This window comes from Perognathus longimembris, chromosome 20 (assembly GCF_023159225.1).
Source record: "Perognathus longimembris pacificus isolate PPM17 chromosome 20, ASM2315922v1, whole genome shotgun sequence".
In the NCBI taxonomy this organism is placed as follows: domain Eukaryota; kingdom Metazoa; phylum Chordata; class Mammalia; order Rodentia; family Heteromyidae; genus Perognathus; species Perognathus longimembris.
Window position 1 is genome coordinate 10,602,486 of NC_063180.1, and position 26,545 is coordinate 10,629,030.

Genomic DNA, 26,545 nt, shown 5'->3' on the forward strand with positions numbered 1-26,545 from the left:
CACTCTTGCCACTAGGCCATATTCCCCCCCCCCTAAACAATGCTGTATTCTACAGATTGTTTTCAACTCTGCTATTCAAAAACCAAGAAGTTATACACTATAATTGTATAGAACACTCTTCTGATTTGGAAGACTGCTCTGTGATAATGTGCCAATAGCTATGGTACAATGGATTATGTAAGCACACAGTACTAGATTAAAAAAAAAAGGACTTTCATCCTAAATTAAAATATCATTTCCATCCATAATTTCTGTCCAGCTCATGATCTCATAGATAATACATATGACATATTCTATTCATACTTCCCATGTATTAAAATGGGAAGAGTTATTTACCTTGCATGATTTCTGTAAGACTTAAAGATACATCTTTGGCATGATGTCCCATAAACAATAAACTATAGTAGATAATTTACTATTTCTTAACATTTCAAGGGGAGTTAATAGTGAAATTGTAAAAAGAAACTACAAAAATTGATAAAATGTAGTTGTCTTTAAGCACTATGCAGAGAGTCTGAAGAGAAACAAGAACTTCTAACTTTTACTGAATGAGGGATTAAACTATAAAGAAATTGACTCATCTACAGTCTAAACGTAACCTCATTCCAAACTCTCAAATAATCTTCTCTCCTATTTCCAAACTTATTTCATTCTTGATAAAAAATTAAGGTTGTGGATAGATCTATTTTCTCACTTATGTATTGATTCATTAACGCCTTCATTCACTCATGCATACATTCTATCAATATATACTCAACAATAGTATTGCTCCAGTAAACATGTTATGGTATAACAATACAAATGGACTTCTCATTGAGGTATTATCAATTTAATAGAAAAGTCAGGAAAGCACCTACTGTGCTCTCATATTGTCACCCATTTATAATGGAAGTATGACCAGAATTTCCTGAACGCAGGTCTAAAAGTATTATCGAACTTTTAAGTTGGGAAGTGGTAGATAGTATACACACACACACACACACACACACACACACACACACACACACACACACACACACACACACACACACACAGAAAGACACAGAGAGAGACAGAGAGAGAGAAAGACATAGAGAGAGACAGAGAGAGAGACAGAAAGAGAGACAGAGACAAAGAGAGAGGAAAGAATGAATTGGAGTGATCAAGTAGGTGGTATTTCCCAGGCTCAAGTAGATTTTTATATCTAAGCACTCTTTGGGGCTGCTCTGACTCAGGTGAGAACTACACATCAGATGTAAATTTCATACAACAAAGGGAGAGGATAAAGAACGAATTGGCAGAAAGCAGGGTGGTACAGTGGAACTAAATGCAATAAGATGCTTTATTTTCACAAGACTCAAATAAGAGAGTGAACTATCAGGAAACAATATGGAATCAAAAATCAAGGTGAAACAAAAATGAACAAACAAAATACCCTAAGTCCTGATGTCCTATGAGCTTGGTAGCCACAGTATTAGACAGTATTTCACATGGTTTAAGTGAATTAAATACTAGTGTGAAAAGTCAGTGATTATTTAACTATTTTTTGTAAATAACTAGAAAATATCACTTGTTATGAATGAATAAACTAAGTATAGTATTTAACACAATAATTACAAAGAACACCATTCAAAGTGGGTCATTTCTATCAGGACCACCTGATCATTACAGGTTGATACACTACATACATGTTTACCTAGCATGTTCTATCAAGACATATTGGTGAGAAACTCATTTAAAGACTCAAAGATACAAACACACAAAGAAGACATTGTTGAACATATGAAGTGAAAAAATAAAACTATTTAAATGAGCAAAGGCATTTCATTAACATGTCTGAAAATTCCTTGAACTAACCTATAAATTACTCATGTATATATTTAGTTTTACATTATGGACCTTCCTTCAGAAACTGTGGTACAAATCCTAGTGGGTGATAGAGATTCATTAATGCACATATAGCATGCCATCATAAAAGTAAAGTGGGAGAGTGCTAATGGGAGCAATCTGGCTCAAGACCCAAGTCCATGGATAGGAGGCTGCAGCTGTAGGAAGAGAAGGAGTGTACTTGGGATTCCAACAGGACTGAGGAAGGGAGTGGAAGAAAGCTTCATGATGATAAGCCTTACTAGTTGATCAAGAGTCCCATAGGATTCAAGGAAAATGAATGAAGTGATGATAGAGTATGGTTATGTTTTGTAAATTGATACTACTTGATTATTACTGCCTCTCTGGATTAAATCTGAAGCAACTATTACAGGGAAAGGTAACATGGAAACAAACACAAGGAGATGAATAGATGAGCCCTTGACATTGAACTTAACTCCAATAGAGCGCTTCTCTTCATAGAGATGAAACAAAAGATAACAAAAATAAAAACAGGGACTGGGAATATGGCCTAGCGGCAAGAATGCTTGCCTCGCATACATGAAGCCCTGGGTTCAATTCCTCAGAACCACATATATAGAAAATGGCCAGAAGTAGCTCTGAGGCTCAAGTGGCAGAGTGCCAGCCTTGAGCAAAACGAAGCCAGGACAGTGCTCATGCCCTGAGTCTAAGCCCCAGGATTGGCAAAAAATATAAAATAAATAAAAAAAAGAGTGATCTAAAATATTGGGCTGGGAATATGGACTAGTGGCAAGGGTGCTTGCCTCACATACATGAAGCCCTGGGTTCGATTCCTCAGCACCAAATATATAGAAAATGGACAGAAGTGGCACTGTGGCTCAAGTGGCAGAATGCTAGCCTTGAGCAATTGGAAGCCAGGGACAGTACTCAGGCCCTGAGTTCAAGGTCCAGGATTGGCCAAAAAAAGTTAAAAATAAAATAAAATAATACACATAAAAACAAACACAAAAACTCCTCTGGATTGCTTATATTACGTTCTAAGAGTTTTAGATCTAGAAATATTTACTATCAAACAGACATCTGCAATTACAGGATATTTCTCACAGTGTCCTGAGACTTGAATCATGAAAGAATTACAAGTTAATTTCTGGAAGGTTTTTTGTATATATTGGTACTATGAAGACAGACTGAATGAACTAACATGAAGGCTATTACAGACTTCTGTAATCTCTCCATAGTCATTTAACATGTAAAAGTAACATAACCAACATTTATAATACTAAATAAATATCATATACATGAGTAGAAGTAAGAATAATATTAAAGAATAATTTTGCTGGGTGCCAGTGGTTCCCAACACACCTGTACTCCTAGCTATTCAGGAGGCTGAGATATGAGGATCACAATTTGAAGCCAGACCAAGGAAGAATGTGTGTGAGACTCTTATCTCCAGTTAACTACCAGCGAACCAGAAGTAGTGCTGTAGCTCAAAATGGTAGGGTGCTAGACTTGAGCAAAAAGAGCTCAGGGGCAGCACCCAGGCCCTGAGTTCAAGCCCAACAACTGACAATGAGAATAATAAAGTAATAAATAATACTGGGAGGTTATAAATGTTAAATTAATAATACTGACCCTAGACCACTGGGCCTTAATAAGTTGATACTATATTAAACAAAAACACCAAAAAAAAGAGAGTTAAATGTTTTGTAAAAACTGAAGATATTAACAAGAAAAGGCATAGAGATTGCATAGAGACTGCAGCAGCTGCAGGTGACCAAGATCCACCCCTGGTGGAAGCACTTCTTAAATTTTCTGTCATGGAGGAAATGTTCTGGGCTTTTTGGTTCACACAAACTTTTTCTTTTATTTTACATTTATTATTTTTATTTGAAAATTCTGAAAATAGATGGATTCATTATATAAGTCAAGCAAAGAGTACATTTCCTTTTGGACAATGTCATCTCCTCCCAAAGCTATTAAACCAAACAACAAATAGGCAAAGAACCTAATGAGCAGAGACTTCTCACAAAGTGTAAGAATCACAAAGAAACATATGAGGAAATGCTCATCATCCCTGGCCAGAAAGGAAATGCATTTTCTTTTTCTTTTTTTTTTTTTTTTTTTGGCCAGTCCTGGGCCTTGGACTCAGGGCCTGAGCACTGTCCCTGGCTTCTTCCCGCTCAAGGCTAGCACTCTGCCACTTGAGCCACAGCGCAGCTTCTGGCCGTTTTCTGTATATGTGGTGCTGGGGAATTGAACCTAGGGCCTCGTGTATCCGAGGCAGGCACTCTTGCCACTAGGCTATATCTCCAGCCAGGAAATGCATTTTCAATAACACAAAAGAACACAGGGCCAAGAGGGGCCATGTGGGGCCATTTTTCCTAAGGTTCTATAATGCAGATTTAGTTAATAAAAGTTTTCCAATGTACCAGCACCTATTTTATTTTCTTTGTATAGTTTTGTTTTTGTGGGTTTTTTTTTGTTTTCCTTTTCTTTTTTGAATTTAACTGGCCATCTCCACACTTATTTATGCTCGCCCTGCCCCTTCACCCCTAACTCCTCCATCTCCTTCACTCTCACTAACTCATCGCCCCACTTCTCAAATTCACATCAATCCCTTCTGCCTCCCTTCCATAGTCTCCCATCCATGCCATACATTCCTTCCTTACCCTACTTTGTGGAACCCTCTGCTATAGGCCACAATCCCTTCCCAATGCCTCTTCTTCTTCCCTTGGCATGCCATACACCTTCCATCATTAATCCCTTCTCACATGTTTGTAACTCCATCAACACAAAGTGGAGTCAAATAGCTCCTGGGTAGGACTTGGCTTCTAGCAAGATCAGACTCCTAACTCATCAATGGTGGCTTAGTGAACCAGGAAACTGATTTCCATGAGGCTGTTTCTTATCTGTACAATGGAGTTGGCAACTACCCAGCCCCATGGGGCTGCTATGAATTGATTTGGTTAATACCTTAAAAAATGTCCTTGTCCAGAACACAGGAGTGCTGATCATGTTTATTGCCATTTTTATAATTACTTGGTTCTTCTGGAGAATAGAAGGAAGGGAATATGATTGTGCTAGAGGGCCAGAGGGACAGGAGATGAGTGATCTAGGCTGTGAAAAATGTAAACAGCCCTGACATAAAAGTCTATAAATAGGTGCCCTAGGAAGGACCCAAGACCCTCTGAGGAGTAAGGTTATCCTTCCCTCCCACACCACTGCTGGACATAGCCACTAGAGAGCAACATGATCCTTCCAGAGCTGTGAAGGACTGGACATCACCCACGGGGCATTCCCCACAGAGAAGGAAGACAGCACCTAATTTTTTCAAGGCCAATTTTTCTTTCAGCTCCACAGGTATACGAGTCTCAAAGTCATACTTTTCTCACAGATTCTCCTAGATGTAAGCCTACTTCTCAATACAAGGAATGGTTCACAGCATACCACTAACAATAAATCAGTGAAACAAAAGCCATTAAGACCTCTCTTTCTAAGTAATACCCTGGCTCTTTGTTGCTCAGTACAGTCTAACCTATCATTCCTTTAAAAAAAAAGAATTTTTTTATTAACTTTACAATTGGAAGTTAATTTGTCACAGGAAATAGTGTTTAATTCTTTTTGAAAAGACATGCCTTTACAATCTATATTTTTCTTAAATTTCTTAAAAAAAACTCCTCACTGCATATATGCTATTCTGGCCCATATATATTTTCTAGCAGAACTGATTCAGGAATGATGATGCTATTTATAAGAGTAGATCATTTTGTATCAAAACATCTTGGTATTGACACAAAATAGATCTGGAGATCAATGGATCAGACTACAAAACCCAGAAATAAACCCATATATTTTCAGTTAACCTGACATTCGGGAAGGAACCAAAGATATATAGTGGAAAACAGATAGCTTCTTCAGCAGTTGGTGTTGGGAAAACATGTAAACCACATGCAGGAAACTAAAAGTGAATTTCTATTTGTTAGCATGAACAGACACCTATTCAAGGTGGTTCAAAGGCCTCAATATCAGACCTGAAACTTTGAAATTACTTCTAGAAAGAGTAAGAGAAACTCTAGAACTTATAGGTATAGGAAGCAAGTTATTTGAATGAGTCCCAGGGGCAGAGCACATAGGAGAGAGACTTGACAAGTGGGATTACATCAACATAAAAAGTTTCTGCACAGCAAAGGACATAGTTACTAAGCTAGAAAGATAGGCAGCAGCCTGAGAGAAGAGCTTTGTTAGCAATATATCAGACAAAGACCTAATATTCAAAATATATAAGCAGCTCAAGAAACTAACCCCTCCCAAACCTAAAAAAATCAATAAATGGGCAAAGGAACTAAGGAGAGACTTCTCAGAAGAGAAGAATGGCAAAATGCATGAGGAAGTGTTCAGCATACATGTCCATAAAGGAAATGAAAAAGAAAACAACTCTGAGATTTTATCTCATCCTAGTTAGAATGCCAACATTGTGAATTTGAACAAAATGTAAACCAATACAACCACTCTGGACACCATCCTGGAGAATCCTCAAAAACTAACAAACAAACAAAAAAGTAAGCATGCATCTTCCCTACAACTTAGCCATACCACACCCAGGCGTCTACCTAGAACATCACAAACCAGGATACCACAAAGACACTTGCACACCCATGTTCATTGCTCACTACTCACAATAGCCAAGATAATAGAAACACCCTAGACCCTAAAATAGATGAGTCGACCCCCCCAAATGTGGTACCTGTATACAATGGAATTTTACACAACTAGTAGAAAGAACGTCATCTTCAGGGAAATTGTTGGACCTGGAACAAATTATGCTAAGTGATATAAACCAAACTCAAAGAGACAAATGGTACATATTTTCTACACATAGATATAGCCATATGTAAAATATACTGGAACATAATACATTACATAGGATTTTAGAAATTCAGATCTAGAGATCAAAGGAGGGTAGATGGAGGGGCAAAGGATGAACTAATGCAATAATGGTACTCAATAGACTCTGTTGGAAATGAACTATACAACTTTTGGGTGAGAGAGGAGGGAAAAAGTGGGAAAGGGAATGCTGACATTGTCCAAATAGAAATATACTCATTACCTGACTTACATAAGTATAACCCCTTTGTGCATCACCTTTATAATAACAATAAAATTTTTTAAAAGAATATGTCATTTTATACATATAGATTAAAACGAAAATCCTTGGTTTAGTATTCAAATGCTGTATCTCTACAATATTAAAGATCTAGTTCTGAGAAACAAAGGACCTTGTGTAAAGTGATTAATATTAAAGAAGTGTTAAATATTAGTCCTTAAATTATTTTTGTGTAATAAAACATACTATACACAAGCACAAGACTGATACCAATTAATTTCTCAATTAACATAGACTCTGTAATTCTGTTTTTCCCAGGTGCTGCCATGTGTGAGAGAATACATGCCTTCACCTCCAATAACACAAATGAACAATACTTCAAGCACAGTCATTTCCGTTATCTTTCATTTTGAAGGTCCATATTACTGATTTACATATATCTAAAAGGGTTCTTATTCCTAGGAACGTTTACTATTCAGAGGGAAAAAACACTTTCTTAAAAAAAATATATGACTGGGACAAAAGAGTTCATTGCAACTAGTTTTTCTCTTAAGTCTTATTTAGTACCAGAAATAATTCATATCATATCTCATATACCAGACATTTAAATTAAGTTAAAGTAGAAAAAACCCAAGTGGAAAAGAAGGGACAAAAGAAGGATTTTTTTTTTAAGTCAAGAAGTAACATTCTGAGCTGAGTGTCCATGGCTCATATATGAAACCCCAGATAATTCAGGAGGCTGAGATCAGAAGGACCACGCACTAGGCAGTAATGGAAAATAATCCAGCTATTCCATGTACATAATAATCAGCAAAATGTAGGGCTGGTGGCATGGTTCAAGTAGCAAAGCACCAGCACAACAAACAATCTAAGCAAGCAAGTTGACCAAGCATGGTGTTCTGAAGACAAATTCTGGTACTAGCAAAAAAAAGAAAAGAACTTTCTGAAGAAAATAAATGAAATTTTTAGAGCCTTTTGTCTAGGAAGAGCAAAAGTATAAAACTACATGCAAAAATTTCTGTGCTTTTAGACAAGATTGTAGAGTAAGGGAGAAAGACTGGAGTAAGAGAAAATTGACACATTAGTTCTTTTTTGCTTTGCTTACTAAAACAGAGCAACAAATTGTTTCTTAATTAAAATATTTAAATAAAATCAGTATAATCAACACAAAAATAATAAGCTGTTGTCACAAATATACAAATAATATGTTTTAAGGAATGCAAAAAGGATTTTGTGAAAGGTGTTTCATTTAATCTATAAAGCATTCATAAAACCCTGGCTGTATTATAGTACCATTTTCTATTTGGAGAGGCAGAGCTGTATTTACAAAACGTAATTTACCTCAGGACATTCAACTAGTAAATCACAAATTATACCCTGAACCCAGGCAATCTGATTCTCACAGTGAATATTTATCCTTTACACTCAGTAGTCATAATTTCAATTTCCCTATTCTTACCAAGACACTATGTTTCTGGACAATTTAAAGCACTGTGATATGAATGCAGAACCTGGGATCTTAATAAGGATAGCGCTGAGGAATATGGTGCTAAATCAATATCAAGTTAGTTACCCATTCAGTGGCAGGAATCTTTGCCTAACAAAATAAAGTTAGACTCTCAAAAATACGAATTGAGTACAATTTGACAATCTAATTTAAGGTAGAAAATCTCAAGAGGAAGATTTTTCTGAGCATGGAGATGCTTTTCATGATCATGAGTACATAGAAAACAGAGCACTGATAGAGATATAACCACAGTTTATAAGGAGTGGAGATGCATATTCCTTAATGTTGCACAAACTTGTCCACAGTAGAAGACTGGCATGATAAATAGCTAAACAGAACCCCCACACACACCACACTAATTGGCATCACTATTCCTAAAGACATCAAATTCTTCCTGGAATAGAAGTGTAAAAATTCATACACATACCTATAATTCAGAAAGTAACTCATATAATTAACAGCTGCCTTGAGGAACTTCACACATAATATTTCTATTCTCTACTCAGAGTACTATCATATGAGGCATAAGGGAAATTAAAAAATCTTTAAGCACCTTTATTTCAAAAATTAACAAAATACTTACATTATTAATAGAAGAGCATACTGGTTTCGGTCCATAAAATCTTTGGGAAAGGACAACTGTAAAGGAAGTTCTTTTAAAGAAAGAGCAAAATATTAAAGATGGACAGTCATTTATATGAAAAATTATAAGATGCAGAGAAAGTTGATCTTGAGTAACAATTTAATGTGCACAAAACTTTACCATAGTCGTCAATATGAAGGATTTTAATTTCAGGCTTTGTTATCTTCTTCTTCTGAATAACCTCCTTTAGCATAGAATTGTTTTCCAATATAAAATATTCTGTGAATCAAAAAAGTTATTATAAAGCCAAGGCAGGGCTGGGAATATGGCCTAGTGGTAGAGTGCTTGCCTCGTATATAAAGCCAAGGCATTAGTTGGAAGTTGTTGTGATAGCACAAGCTATGTTGCAGCTGCTATGTTTTAGGAGGCATTGTGCTAAACACAACTCTTACAGTTTGTCATATAAATTATAACCACAATTCTCCAACTGGACTTACTTATTTTCTTGTTGGTTTCTAGATTTGCTCCTATATATTGCAATTACCATCAACATTTCCAAAAGAAAACTGATTCCATTACTACTTTGTTTTGGAGTATTTGAAAAAATATATAAAGTTATTTAGCACAAAGTAAGTAAAGTTTGAAGTCTCTGAAAAACAATAAAACTCTCTAGATGTGCCAGGCACTGGTAGCTCATGCCTGTAATTCTAGCCACTCAGAAGGCTAAGATGTGAGGATTGTGGTTGAAGCCAGCATGGCCAAAAAATTCCATGAGATTTTTTTATCTACAATTAATCACCTCAAAACGGCCAAAAGTGGAGCTGTGGCTCAAGTGGTAAGTGCCAGCCTTGAGGAAAAAAACCTTAGAGACATCACTCGGCCTTGAAATCAAGCCCTAAGAATGGCAAACAAACAAAACATATAATAACAACAACAAAAACCGTTCAAATTGAGGACACACTGTTAACAAAAACAACCCAGAAATGACATTGATGATAGCATTTCTAGATAAAAAGCTTTAAGAGAGACTGCAATCACGCTTCACAGGTTACGGTGGTGAAAGCATGAACCTGTTACACATGCCAAACACAGTAAATACTATAGAATGTAATAATGTGAAATTTAAACATTCTAGGGCTGGGAATATAGCCTAGTGGCAAGAATGCTTGCCTCATATACATGGAGCCCTGGGTTTCATTCCTCAGCACCACATATATGGAAAATGGCCAGAAGTGGCACTGTGGTTCAAGTGGCAGAGTACTAGTCTTGAGCAAAAAGAAGCCAGGGACAGTGCTCAGGTCCAGAGTCCAAGCCCCAGGACAGGCAAAATAAATAAATAAATGAAAAGAAAATTAAATGATCTAAAAGGAAATATATAGTTGATAGGCTTAAAAGAGTATTAGATCCTGAGGAAAGTTTAATGAAATTGACAATATAGCAATTAAAAATGCAAAAGTGAAACAAAAAGGAACTGACAAAACATGAAAAAGCGTTTGTGCAATTTGCTGTCATTTTGATTTATATAGAATTACTTTTATAGATCTACTTAGGAATAATTTTCATACTAAAAATAGGATGCCTCAATCAAATCTGTTTGAATATGTGTGTTTGAGAGAGACAGAGACAGAGAGACAGAGATAGAAAGACGGAGTGAAAGCTAAGAAAGTGGGACAGAGAGAAAGAGACCAAAAGAGTTTGAATATTTTTTTCTAGATAAGTTATTCATCTTTCATTTTAGGGGACTTAGATACTTCTATGAGATATATTTAGAGATATATTTCTTCAGTGTTATTTTAAAGAGGATATTAAAATACTTTCATATTAGTTCATATTTAATAAAACATCTGAAGTTTTTATATTAAGCTCTATCTAAACTCCCTTATTTGGATCAGCTTGCCTTGTTCATGGGTATTCCATGGTCTTTTGTTTGTTTGTTTTCCCTCAATATTTTGTAATCCTCTGTTGTCTATGAACAAAACCTGTTTTACATTAGGATATATTCCTTGCCTAATGTCCAGAGGTAGTGCTGTGCATATCATACGTGCTTGACTTTCCCAGTTCTGAGGAACAGTTAGTCTTTCTTTCATCATGAAACATCATATGGACTACTATACATTTTGCAGATAATCATCATGTTTCATAACTTCCTTTCTGTCTTTACATTGCAAGGCAATTTTTACTACAGTGGAATTGTATTTTTCCAATGTACCAAATATATTTTTTTCTAAATCCTTTGAAATATCTGTATTGTATATAGACTGAAGGTGGACAATAGGTTGCTTAGGCATCATAAAGTCACAAAATATAATCCTATTTACAAATTAGTATGTCTTATATGCTAGTGTTTAGTTAAGGAATTTTGTGTCTAATATTGAGCAATTGGATTTTGCTTTCTCATGTTTTGGGCTGCATTAGGAATATAGATAATTCAGCTCTTTCATTTTTTGAAGAAATGTCTGTTTAAGCTTTGTGTTAACTTAGTAAAAGATGGTGAAAGGAACTGCAGTTGTATTTGTGAGAAGAATACTGGTTGTGAGTTACAAATACTTTGTATATAATGGAATATTTATATATCACTTCAATTTTCCTTGATTTTTATCAGTGTTTTAAACATTTTGTTCTACTGTCTTTTGGCCCTTTTTTTCTGTTAAGACATATATTTCCTTTTGAGTTACTACATATGCCGTGTATAGATGCAACACACTTTTACTTTTGATGATTTTCAATTTTTTGTGATCTCAGCTTTTCTGTAATTTGTTTTGTGTATTGTATTTGTATTTTGTTGAGATTTATTCCTCTTGAATTGCTTCTTCATTTTTAAACTCTGTATCTGGTTTTGAAATTTCTTCTTTTTTTTTTTTTCCTTAACAGACAAGAGCTTCTTACTAAGGAATAGTCAGGAGCACAGACCTTCTCCCAGGTTTGGAGGTTGTGCTGAAAATTATCATTCTTTCATCAAGTATTTTAAAAGCCCATACACTTCCTGACTCTGATTAAAAATTGTTGTGTATGTAGTGACTGGCCAATTGTTAACCAATGTTCTCTTCATTTCTTTCACTCTCTTTCTCTTTGTGTCTGGAAAATTTTTATTGGTAACATTTCAAAGTCACTGATCATTTTCTTTTTTAAAATTTTCCACTCCATTTTTGTGCGTTTTCCATTAATTAGAATAATTTGACAAAATTATTTGAATAGAGAGGCAACCCCAAGGCAAGCAACACAAGTCATTTCTACAAACTGCCTCAAAAGTCATAAGACAAGGAAGAGAAAGACTACAATTGGGAGGGCAATGGTTGAGGGGGCTGAGAAATATGCCATTAAAATTTACTTACAACACCCAATCATTTATTATTTGTAATATTTTTTCTATGACCAATATGTTTGTTTGAAATTTTTAATTGGACTTTCCCCACATTATTAACTAAGAAAAAATTTTAAAAGATGTAAACGATTGAAGGCTTGAAGCTGATTTATTTTTTTTCTAAAATGTGTTTGAATTTATGTTTTGCATCAAATTATATGGGCCTCTGTATTACCATCATCAAGGTCAATTTCATACGCCATTAGTTTATTAGGAAAATTTATGTGATTATTTTTTACCACGCTTTCTTTGATAAATACTAAGCTATAAGGTTTTTCATACTTGTTAAATATTTCATTTTTTCCCCATATTCTGTATTTTCTACTTTCTGTAGCTCCCAAATGAGTTATGACTTACTCACTGATGAACTTACTTTCATTAACCCAAGATGTCATATTGTGGTGAATTTTATATTCATAAGTAATTGTCTTCTAAAAAGGAAAGAAAAGGGGCTGGGGATATGGCCTAGTGGCAAGAGTGCTTGTCTCGTAAAAAGGAAAGAAAGCAACTTATCCTGGGTAACTATCCACACTTTAATTGTTCGTGATCACTACGCAGAGTTGGCTTCTGAACGGGATGATCAGTAAGATCTCCTTTAGGAAGACATGTTTTATAAATTTCAGCAATGTTATGAAAAGTACTGTCTTGTAACAGTAGGATACATTTACATTAAAATCTTGTCAAGTGTTTCCTTTTAATTACCTATTGTTAAAGTTAGAATATGCAATGTGATGCAAATAGCTGTCATCCATTAAAAGCATCCCATGACATAAATGTATATCATACTGCAAACACACTGTCTTACCTGACAATTAGAAAAGTGGACTTAGATATATTAATTCACTTGTCTTAGCTTTCAAAGGGAGTATATGATGGAGTCATTTTACATTATTATTTTTCTATCAAATTTTACATTTTTATTAATCATACTGTCATTTGCATCATTATATTTTACAGTTAGTACTGAATAGATTTAATTTGTTTACTATAGCCTCTTAATAACATATATAATATATAGGGATAAAGGAAAAACTGGGAACTAAACCATGTGTTGAACAGTGTTCCAGACATAAAAAGGAAATAGCACATAGTTGGAATGTATTTTTTTTAGGATAGGTGGAAAGTCAACACATGATGTTATTTTAGAGACATAAATTGTCTCCTTTTAATCTAAAATTACACTTATCATTCAATTTTATAATCTTATGTCTGTATTTCCTCTAAACCAATGCTTCTAAGATGCCTACTTCAATATAAGTGTGATGGTTTGTAATTACTGCAATATGATGATAGAAACTCACCATTGTATTGCAGTATTACAAACTATTCTAGAGTCAAGTTGTCTATTTTGAGTCCTGGCTTTGCCATTTATTAATATGACTAGGTAACTTATTTAACCTCCCTAAGACTCAGTTTCCTCGTTTATAAACAAAAATAATAGAATTTACCAATTTGGTAATGTTCTCAAGATTAAATAATTAGTACAAACCTCAGATTATAATAGTTTGACAAATAATTGGAAGTTAAAATTATTGATTAAATAAATCTAAATAAGTAAAAGAAGGAAATAAAAGAAACAAGTGAGAAAAATGGCAGGAATCTATACTGATATCTATTTTTAAGATTACCTCATATTTATATTTAATGTGTGTATGTGTGTATGTGTATATTTGCTGATTTAGGGCTTAAAATCATGGCCTGGGCACTGTGTCTGAGCTTTTCTTTTACTATATTTTCTTTTTTCTCCTCAAGGCTGGTGCTTCTTAAATACAGCCTCACTTCTACCTTTTAGGTGGTTAATTGTAGATGAGATTTATGGAATTTTCTTGTCAGGGTGGCTTCAAGCCATGATCCTCAGATCTGAGCTTTCTGAGATTCTCTGCATTCTCAGCCTTCTATGACTACAAGCCTAGGACATGGCATTCCAGCTTCAATTACATATTTATTTATCTACTGTATGTATGTTGAAGCATATCACTATCTTATCAAAGTGGCACTGGCTCATGTCACATTGCTTGATAATGCAGGTACTCACTGAAAAACAAAGAAAAATTAGGTAAAATATAAATGAATTAAAGTGTATGTGTAAAGCTAGACGATATGAGTATCTGTGATAAACAGAATCTAACACACATTAAATAATAGTTTTTATTCACAATTACCTCAAATATCCTTAAATGTTACTGTTCTTGAAACACAACCTCTCTGAGGCCAAGAAGAGAATGACTGATAGTACTAATGTGCAGAAAGCTGAAATGTAACTGCTGCATCAATCACTAATTAATTGGACTGAGGTGCCACCAATACCCTAAATAGATCATCTCAAGCTGTGACATAGCTGGAAATATTTGCTTTACAAATATAAGAAAACATTTATTGTGTGCTCTACTGGGCCTCAGGGTTGGTCATCTTTTCAGGTAGATTCTAGAAGTGTGACATAAAAAATAAACTATGTAAATCCTACAACGAATAACAAATATAATTGCTCTAAGTGGTCGTCTCATGTACTCACTTGCTAGGTTGCCCGTGCTATGGAGGCTGACCATTGGGACCCTTGGACCTGGAATTAAAACAAAAATTATATATATAAGCCTTTTTAGACACCTAAGTAATAGTTACTGGAGCAATTACATGGCAAATTTATTTTTCTCAAATACCGTTCGTGGTAAGGTAAATGAGAAAACAGAAATTAGATAAATAGATTTCATCCCTTTTTTATGAGTTCATCCTTCAGGGAATTAATCATACATGGGGGAAGAAATTTCAGAAACTTCATTAACACCTCCGTCAACTTCATTATGTGTTGTACTCTTCTATCTGTAGTCTTTAAAGACTAGTCAATGATGTTGTGAAAGCTGATTCATGACTCTCATTCTTCACCTGTTCATCCAAGATAAAACTCTGTTTACCACTCCCACAAAAGAAAGAATGCAATGTATATTTGAAACATATCCACAAAATCAATGAATTAAAATTTATGGCTAATTATAGATTATAAAAATGTATGAATGAAGGGCTGGGATGTAGCTCAGTGGCAAAGCGCTTGCCTGGCAAGTGCAATGTCCTGGGTTTGATTCCCCAGTACCAATAAATAAATAAATAAATAAATAAATAAATAAATAAATAAATAAATAAATAAATAAAAATGTATGAATGAGATTTCTCAACTATTTACAATAGGCTAATTTTTAATTATATTTCTATGTTATCATGAAACTTTACATCGTGAAGCCATACTTAATGTCTAATGGTTAATTGCTAACCGGATTCAGTACTTTTCTTTCGATCACTGTACATATCAATAAAGAAAATAAAAGGAGCCAGTGTTTTCGTATACAGTGCTAAATATGAGACACGATAACTTAAGTAAGGGGTAAGCTGAAGCTGTAGCCTTCAGTTTATCACAACATAAGAAACTTGGGAATTCCATATAATCTCTAGGAAATACAGTTCTATATTATGGGGAAAATTCATATGAAGACATATTAAAGGGACTTATAATACACCGTTCCAAGACATATCAAGGGGCAGGGGGGATGAGTGTAACTGCTCAGAAGACCAGAGTAGGAAATTCAATTTACATATAAACTGCTGCTTAACCTACAGCCATAGTTCTAACCAGACTCTTACTTTCTCTAAAGAATAGGAAATTAAAATTGTTATTGTGTAATGGCTTTGTCAATAGAAATATATGTATTTACTTTTTAATAGTCTCAGATTTAAGTAGGCTTATTATATTTATATATATTAACTCCCAATTTCTATTTCTTGATGAAATATATGGATACATTTTGTATCACTGTCTATATACTATTTAAAACCTTTAAACTCTATTGATGAAAGTAAGATATTGATCAAATAAAAAGAATAAAATAAATAATTATATGTTATCTTACCTTCACAGAATAATAAGAAATGTTGATTCATGGGATTGAAACTGGCATCAAAATATGTGCATTGTTCTTTCATAAAGTTACATGAAATACATTGGCGATTCAGTAACCCTTCAGTAGAGGCACTGGGGAAAGAAAATGAACAGATGGAAATACAACTCCTACAGGAACTTTTTTTTTTAAGTTTTTATTATAAAACTGATGTACAGAGAGGTTACAGTTTCACATGTTAGGCATTGGATACATTTCTTGTACTGTTTGTTACCTTGTCCCTCATACCCCCCTCCCCCCTCCCCCTGTCCCCCCCTGAGGTGTTCAGTTCACTTACACCAAACAGTTTTGCAAGTATTGCTTTTGTTGTTGTTTGTCATATTTTACCCTTTGTCTCTCAATTTTGGTATTCCCTTTGAATTTCCCAATTCTAATACCAGTACACACTGTTTCCCATACATTCAGATAAGATTACAGAGGTAGTGTAGATACAATCACAAGAAGGTGATACACGAACATCATCAATAGTAGAAACTACAGATACACATGGGATGTTGAAAGTAGTTTCAACTCTGATGTAACAATCATTTTCATAAAATGGAGTTCATTTCACTTAGCATCATCTTATGGGATCATAAGGGTATAGCTATTGGGCTCTTGTGATCCTCTGTTGTGACTTGCCTAAACATGTGCTAATTAGTCCCAATAAGGGAGGCCATAGAGTTCATGTTTCTTTGAGTATGGCTCACTTCACTTAGGATAATTTTTTCCAAGTCCTTCCATTTCCTTACAAATGGGGCAATGTCATTCTTTCTGATAGAGGCATAAAATTCCATTGTGTATATGTACCACATTTTCCTGATCCATTCGTCTACGGAGGGGCATCTGGGTTGGTTCCAGATTCTCGCTATGACAAATTGCGCTGCAATGAACATTGTTGTGCTGGTGGCTCTACTTTGATTTTGTTTGTAGTTTTTTGGATTGATACCCAAAAGTGGGGTTGCTGGGTCATAGGGGAGTTCTACATTTAGCCTTCTGAGGAATCTCCATACTGCTCGCCAGAGTGGCTGAACCAGTTTACATTCCCACCAACAATGAAGTAGAGTTCCCTTTTGGCCACATCCCCTCCAACAACTGTTATTGTTAGTTTTCTTGATATATGACATTCTTACTGGGGTGAGATGGAATCTCAATGTTGTTTTGATTTGCATTTCCTTTATGGCCAGTGATGTAGAGCACTTTTTCATATGTCTCTTGGCCATTCTCATTTCCTCATCAGAGAAGTCTCTTTGTAGGTCTTTAGCCCACTTGATGAGTGGGCTATTAGTTCTTTGCGGTTTTGTTTTGGAGGAAAGTAATTTTTTTAGTTCTGCATATATTTTAGATATGAGGTCTTTTCCTACAGGAACTTGAGCATGAGGCTTCCACATTTGAATAGAGTGCAACATAAGTTGGAGAGCTACAAAAGAGCTTGAACAGAGCTCCTTCTAAATTATGTCTTGCCCTACATCAGCAGTTCATGTCAATATTCAGTAAGACATACACATTTGGCTTCTCTGTAAAAGCAGAATTACAAATACTTGAATGTATTTAGCATGTATAATATACGATTATAAATAAATTTATTTCCGGGTTATTCATTGTAGGTCTCTGTTTCATGTATTGTCTTTATAGATATGCTATACGCGCATTTTTATTTTGGCCTGTCCTGCGGCTTGAATTCAGGGTCTGAGCACTGTTCCTGGCTTATTTTTCTCAAGGCTAGCACTCCAGCACTGGAGCCACAGTGACACTCTGGCCTTTTCTATATACGTGGTGCTGAGCAATCAAACCCAGGGCTTCAAGGATGTGAGGCAAGCACTCTATTACTAGGCCACATTTCCAGCCCCATGTGCCCAACCTTAAAATAGGTAAATGAAAATAAAATTTATTTGTACAATTAATTGATGTGAAAACCAGTTTCTTTTTTTAAATAAATAAATGGAATTTCCCATGAGTACTAATAACTATGCACATTAGCTAAAGGAATGAGTATTTTTAAAAGTCACATGAAATAAAAGTCATGACAATCTAATTTCGAACCATCTAAATTTTAGAACTTGGTGTCCTATATTTTCCTTAAAAATAATCACTTTCAAATTTTGTTAAGGAAATCATATTTTTTCAAGAGTATACAATTAATGTTAATGGTAATACGTAGTTTGAAATATTGAGAAGGCAAAGAGAAAGGCAATCATTACTTATATCTTACAGGAAAGTTAATTAAGGTCAGAAGGATTGGTTAATTCATTCAATTAATTTTTCTAAACTAAAGTATTTATTTTGTTAATAATTAGAATGCAATATTATGGTAGGAAACATTCTTAAGGATATGTCCTTTACAAATAATAACTAGATAAAATATTTGCAATCAAAGGTGCAATAAACCTGACTTGGGCATATGTTTGTGTACGAGTGATAATTATGTTAACTAACATGAGCAATCTACAACAGTCATAAGAGGTGCAGTGATGTTTAAATGGGTACAAGAAGCACCAGGTACAACTGAGGTATTATGTTAAGATCTTACAAAGACGTAACTTAACAACTGGAACATAGTAAATTGATTAGAATCCATACTTTCCCATGCCTAGTCAAAGCACTTCACATTTCCACTTTTATTATATTACATCAGATAAACATGTCCATTAATTTTGTTAATAGTATTAAATATATCTAACTTAAATTTACTATTTTAAGTGCACAACTTAGTTTCACTAATTACACTCACAATGTCATATAATCATGTGAACAGAGAGCCTAAGAAATTGTCTTGGTCACCTACAGCTATTCAGTGAAAAAGATTTAAAACCTTTCTCTCTTCTTCCTTAAAGCTTTCAAAATCTAACTCCCAAGAGATTTACTTTGGTATTTTTTCATTAGGTCGATTACACAATGCCAATATGAAAAATACAAAAGCTGAGACAGAAAAAGAATCACATTAAATATGGTAACAGTCTCCAAAGAAGTCTTATGCCATACATTAAGTCAACTAGTGATGATTTTTATAACCTGAGGAAGACATTGATTGACTTTTCTGGGTTAAACACTAACATTATCTTCCAGTCAAGGCAAATGACATTTGATAAGCTATTTAAGGGGAAATTTATGGTTGCTCCATTTTCTTTATAACACACACACATACACACACACACACACACACACACACACATATATATAACACATATATATGTATACACACAAGTCATAGATATTTTGACTACTCTGCCTCAGTCAAGGGTAACAAAAGCTGACTCACAAAGATTGGGGGTTATCATGATTCAAATCAAACTCCAAAGTAATAAGGAGAAAAACAAAAGATGGAAGCACTTCCTTTTGCTGACTTTGAACAAGTCTTGTTTTCTGATAAGAAGTCATGTCTTCTATTTTTTGTTAATGTATCAGTCTGATAAAATGAAAACAATAAAATACTCGTCAGGTATTTGTCCATTTCTATATATTATTCATATATATCAACATGAATCACAATATGCCTCCAAAAAAATAAACTTCAGGTCATCACAGAGTAGAAGTCACTAGTTCTTTAATGAGGAACTCAGCTCAAATTCCGATTGCGATCTCTTAACAGCCAGACCATTTTCCTCTAAAGTCATTAGATTTGAGAACATAGGTTCCAACAGGTCCAAGAGAAAAGAATTTGAATACAAAAATGACATATGGGATTCATGATAAAGAAAGTTCTGCTTCAGGTGAAAGAAATCCATGCATGAATGAGCATGTTGATAAATTAGGTGGAGATAAGGTACTTTATGCATTTTCACTCTTAAAGGTAAGTTTTAGCTACTTGGTAGGAATCAGAGGTGATAGTTTTCAAACATGAATAATTTCCTCTGAGAATATGTCATGATACTTTTTACACTTTAAAAAATAGACCCGTGAAAAGGAAACTAGAAAGCATATATTTATATATATGCACATATATATGTATATATAATTTGGAATTAATAGGTTGTTTCTAGCCAAGAATAAAAAGTCATTATTATGAGGTCTTATGAAAGCTTTCTGAGAAAGGAAATAATTTAACACTAAATAGCTATGCTCTTAATCCCTTCAGATGAATATAGCTTTGCATTTGGGAAAGTTGGGCAAATGCAAATATTAACAGATTATTTTATTTTATGTTGTTGTATTTATTTGGTGGTTTTTAAACTGGGTTTTAAACAAATTTTTGAACATGCTAGACATAAAAATTACTACTTGAGCTATAACCCCAATTCATTTTCACTGTAGTTTGTTTTTCATATAGGTCTCTCACATCTTTCCCTAGGTCAGCTCAAAGCACTATCTGCCTTGGGAGTAGCTGGGATTACACAGTGTACCACTATACCATCACATCACTTTGTTGTTTTATCTCAGCTAATGTCCATTCTTGACTAAAGCAATACTATTTGGTTGACTTCACATCAGATTTTTCCAAGTTTTCATTGTTTTGTGTGGATCACAACTGAAAATCCACTCTAGGCCCAGAGATCTTTACAATCCACCTACCTGTACAGCTGTCTTCCTCTGGGAGAAAATTCAGTGCTCAGAAAGTAGCTGCTCAAGGAAGAAAAACACACAGGCATTAGAAAAAGATTCTTGTCACAGAGAGATTTCACTAAAATTTTGTTAAGCATCAGAAAACTGACAAGTCTTATTCACTTTTTCAATCATGAGAATTTGTTCCACCTAGAAATTATGTCATTTTCTTTTCTTTTTAAACTCATCACATTTTCCTTTATTTATTTCTATCCCTGAATGTACTGTGTGCACGCCTCTGTGAAATGTACCCAAGTGAAAATAGAGAAAGGTTTTCAAGAAAAGGCTATGGTTTACATAGCTGGCTTGTTTTCACTAGAGCTAGAGTGAGCAAAACATAATTTGAGCAGGAAAGATCACATTTGTCAAAAATAAATACCAGCCTGACGAGAATGAAAAACACTCACATTTTTTGAGTAGTTTCATCATACGCCAAGATCTTTATCACTTCCCAGTTTCCGGATGTTAGATGCCGCACAGTGATTTGATCACTTTTGCTCTGTGAAGAAATAGAAAATATTGATATTCTTTTTATTTAAATAGTATCTCCCTGGGAAACACGAAAATATGGAGAGCCAGTGTCACATTCAATTCTTTAATTTTCAGTTCACATTCCATTTCCTGTCTCAAATCTCGAGGATTTAGATACACTAAATTCTGTTTAATTTTCAATGTTTTTATCTGAACTTCAAATTTAGTTTTTAAACTTCAGGGTGAAATACATATACATTACATAATATTAAAGCGAGGTAAGCAGTCTATCACAAACACTTATCATTTATATACATTTTATTTGAAATATAACAGTCTTACATATCTGGTACACTATGATTCACTGATTGCTTATTTAACTTATAATTATAAATTAGCTGGCGTGGGGTTCTACAAGGTATTTTCCGATGACATTAAAACATTTTGATACCTCTAATTTATTTATTTCTTTGTTTTCTCAAGATTTTCACTATATTCAAGATTTGCTTTTTCTCATTTTTGTGCAAAAAAAAAACTATATTCATTTTTCTATTAACTACTACATTATAGTTTTCATTTAATAGAATCCTCAGTTATCAGCCTCCTGAATAGCTAGGATTACAGATGTGAACTACTAGTGTCCAGCTTATTTTTACATTAATAACTAACAATGCTCTTATCTCTCCACAAAGACCTTCATTTGTTTCTAATTATTTTGTTGTTATTAATTGTTGATGTATTATAATTTTAAATATTAGTTGTCTCACACTTTTAATCTCCATTAAGAATTCTCCTAAGCTATTAGTTTTTTTAAAATTTTATCATTACTCTTTGTATTTTCTTATTTTATTTATTATTTATTATCTTTATGTGTTATACAAAGGGGTTTCAATTAAACATGGCCATTTAAGAGTATGATGCATCTTTTTGTATTATATTTTTATTATCGCTAAGTAGATGTACAAAGGGATTTCAATTAAGCATGTCAGTTACAAACTCCAGCCATTCCCTCAAGTTAACTGGTTATATTTTCACATATGTAAACTGCCTTTGCATTTCGTTCTCTTTTTTATATGCTAGGCTTTAAAATGTTCTTTTTAAATTTTTTTCTTTATTGGCAAAGTGAAGTACAGAGGGGTCACAGTTTCATATGTAAGGCAGTGAGTACATTTCTTGTTCAATTTGTTACCCCCTCCCTCATTTTTCCCCCACCTACTCCCTCCCCCTTTCCCTCCCCCCACATGAGTTGTACAGTTGTTTACACCAAATAGTTTAGTAAGTATTGCTTTTGAAATGGCTTTTCTTTTTATCTTTTGTCTCTCAATTTTTTTTAATTTTCCTTGCCATTTATTTAATTAGTTAAAGCAAAACAAATATAAATAATTAGTGAATGAATTTATTTAACACATTAACGCTAGCAAATAATTTCTTGAGCCTTGCAGATTCATCCTTCTTAATATTTAAACATAGTTCACAATTAGTATTAGGAAACAATATAATCAATATGGTGTGAATTCATTCATACTTAACTGAAATGAATTCTTTTCTGTGTTTGACATTTTTCTGCCTTCTTTAACATTGGCATATTATTAATCTTCCCTTTTCTGACTGACTCCTCTTTCTTCTTCCTCCTCCAGCTTCTCTTAATCTTCCTTTGACTTCACTTTCATTTAATATTCTGATTGTTTTGCACTACAAATTATGCCCTTGCAAACATTTATTAATAGCATTTATTAATAGCATATATGATAGAAGAACTTGGAAGTTTTCTTATGATTGACACTATAAGGGAATAATATTTTATTATTAAATTTTATGGCTAATTTATAGATTTATTTATGGATTTGTGTAGGGTAAAATTCAAAATTCATTTTTGGAAATATTTTTGTATCAGAATATGATATATCATCTATGAATAAACAGTCCATCCATAACTTATTTGTAGTCTATGTGGTTAAGATAGCAAATGTGCTTTTCATCACAGTCATTTGTAATCATTTATGAATGTTTTTTAAACGAAACTTTATGCTTTTTAAAACTTTGAAAGCCTAGATTAAAATAACTTAAATTACAGTTTCATTGTCTCAGGTCAAGAGAATGTATAAGATGATTTGACCATTAGAAGATTTCAATTCTTTTTTCTTGCTGTGACAGTGCAAACAGCATGCATTTTATCGCTCAACTTTAGCATGGGCACATACATAGTTAATTTTCAAGAATCACTTATACAAATATTATTCATAAAGCTCATGTAACAACGGGGTGAACATACAAGGAATATCAAACTAAAACACTTTGTAATGAATACAGGTACAATGGAAATGATAAAACTTTATTTTAAAGTCAGTTTGAGTGTCTCTCAATTTTGATATTCCCTTTCCCTTCTGTAGTTTTAATACTCATATACAAAGTATTTCTTGGTTTCCTTCTCTTATTCTAGTTTTATCTCTCTCCTTGTAACTTATATTTTCAGGTACCTCCATTTTCCTTTAACTACTTTCAATTCATTTGTTATCATTTTGTATTAGTTTCAATTTCCTCTTGAAATCTTTTTAGTTTGTAAGTTCTTTATATTTTACAAGGAAGGTATTCCTGTTTAAATTTCTCACCTGAAGTATAAATTTATATCTATGAATGCTCATTTAATAATGCTTGATTCACGTTGGTGTTGTTTTATAGTTTTCTGCTTTTTAGTTCTTTGTGTGAGAGTATTATCAGCTATCAAAAAACATTTTATTCTTCCTTTCAGTGCTCCTAGCATAGTAACTTTGTACATTTATAGTCAGTCATATTTTGTTATTTAGAAATATCAGGAGTTTTTCAAATATGCATGCATTATGTTGATGAAGGATTAAGTGCTCCTCTAGTTTTCTCATGCTAATGCTGTAAAGAACACCAGAAGGCAACACCTTTAGGAAAGGAAAAGTGGCTTCAGGTAAATTAGCCAGTAGTTTTTTTCTGTTGTTTTTTTTTTCTGTAAAGTTCTGAAATTATTGCATCTTTCACTTTGCTTCCAGTATCCCTATTATCTGTCAAATTATCTTCTTTCTTAGATAGTGATTACAAAATCTGTCATCTGTGGCTTTGCACATCGTGCGCATTCAAATCATTCAGTTTACTCCTCTACTTCATTACTTGTCTTTATTTTTGATTGATTGTGTGTGTGTATGTGTGTATGTCTACGTGTGTGCACATGTGCTCAAATACGTGTGTGTGCATGGGCATGCACACCAATACTGGTTCTTGGAATCTAGGCCATCAGCTCTTGGTGGACTTGTTATTGATGGTCTGTGCTGTGCCACTCCAGACATACCCGCACTTGTGGCCTTCGGTTGGTTAACTGGAGATAAAACTCTCAGATTTATCTGTCAGAGATGGCTCCAAACCCTGAGCCTCAAATCAAGTCTCCTCAAGTATCTAGGATTATAGGAGTGAGCCACCAGTACCTGGCTTATTATTGTTATTAAAAGTTAATATTTCTAATGTTACAGTACCAATGATACCACAGTAATTGAACCCAGGGATTTGGGTACGTTAGGCTAGGTTAATCACTGAACTATGTTGCAATCCTCTTTTAGATTAAAGAATTTCCCTTGATTTATAAATTTCTAAAGAATATGGATCCAATAAAAAACATTGTATCTTTTTCTTCATCTATTATAATTATCATTTCTTCTCACATAAACATAAATGGAGTATATTGACATATAAATTTATAATTTTAAGCAAATTAAGGAATCCCATATAAAAATACCACATTGTAATTGGTTGAAGAAGGCAAATTAACAATATTTGGTTTAAGGTGTTTTCATTTTTTCTTACTGGTGTCCCTCTTTTATTTTAAGATGATAATCTAAAAAAAGGTATTAAAATATTTCATGTACTTTTACTTAGAGCAAATGTTTCTATAAAGAAGGAGGCTTGTTTTCCTTGAATACTTTGAAAAAAAAGCTACTTTTATAAACTGTCTATGTGCTGGGTAGCAGTGGCTCATGTCTGCAGTATTCACTCCTGGAGAGTCTGAGATTAGAGGATTGATTATATAGTGCCAGGCCGCCTGGGCAGAAAGGTCTGTGAGACTTCCTCCCTACCCACAGGTGGGCTCAGTGGTACCTGCCTATCATCACAAACTTCACGGGAGACTGAGACTGGGAGAATGATAGTTTCAGGCCAGTCAAGCAGGTTCTGACTCCACAGAGAGAAGCTGGATTGGTGGCATGCTTCTGTGGTCCCAGGAATCACAGAATGCTTTAGGTAGGTAGGTCACAGCTCAGGCATATATGGCTAGAAGAAAACAAAAAGTTCTCTAAAAAATATCCATAAAAAATCTGAGCTATAGGTGTAGCTCAAGTAATAGAGCACAGACAAAATTTCAATGCCAGATAGGAAAAACAAATTGAAAAACATAATAATGATGTTTCCTTAAGATTCTGGGATAAAAGGCAGGTTTCTTTTTTCTTAAATCAGATTTTACTTTGGCTTTCTAGATACTATCCAACTTCTCTTAAGCTTTCAATTTTTGACATACTCAAATTCTTTTAATGTCTTTTGGAATACACCTGTCTGCATCACTTAGAATTCTGGGAGCTTTCCAAATTTCTCATTAATGTCAAGAGACAATATGAATTTATTTTTCCAAATAATTATTTTGTTTTCCATGATCCTCTTTTTTCTGCTTTATTAATGTCCAACTTAAAATTTCTCATTACCTTCATTGTAAAATTGAATTTCATTTGTCCTTTGCAAAAATCTGATGCTATATGGTCATGGGCATATATGAAAACTAGAAATTATATACACACACATGCACGTGTGCCTGCACACACACACACACTTATGGCATATTTGTACAGTTATTGTTAATTTACATTCCAACATTAATTGTATTGTATCTGTATTTTATTGAACTTAGTTTTTGATGTATTATTTGATCCATAAACATTATATTTTAATCCTAACTGTGACATTTTAAAAAGTTATAATGGTTGTTGTTAACTCTTTACTCAGTTGGGTTATTTTTACAGAATGCAATGTATTAGTTGAGTAACACTCCTGATGCAATTGTGTATAAATATATCCCAAATCCAGGTTATTTGATTTGGGCACATTATATAACCATATCTATTTATTCACGCAACTTCTAAAAAATATAAGGATCATAGGGCATAATTAGTACATGTTTAGGATAGTCATAGCAGAAGGTCGCAATAGCCCAATAGCTATGCCCATA

At 33.9% G+C, this 26,545-nt stretch overlaps 1 protein-coding gene across 1 annotated transcript in view; it reads right to left on the bottom strand.

Annotated features, from left to right (window-relative positions):
• Positions 1-26,545, bottom strand: part of Dpp10 (dipeptidyl peptidase like 10) — a 114,201-nt gene that overhangs the window by 42,100 nt on the left and 45,556 nt on the right. The window contains exons 7-12 of the mRNA XM_048329512.1: positions 21,252-21,343; positions 20,815-20,862; positions 16,279-16,400; positions 14,895-14,942; positions 9,202-9,300; positions 9,022-9,091 (exon numbers count right to left, since the gene is read on the bottom strand). Coding sequence (XP_048185469.1) covers positions 9,022-9,091; positions 9,202-9,300; positions 14,895-14,942; positions 16,279-16,400; positions 20,815-20,862; positions 21,252-21,343 — 479 coding nt within the window. The remainder of the gene's footprint in view (positions 1-9,021; positions 9,092-9,201; positions 9,301-14,894; positions 14,943-16,278; positions 16,401-20,814; positions 20,863-21,251; positions 21,344-26,545) is intronic.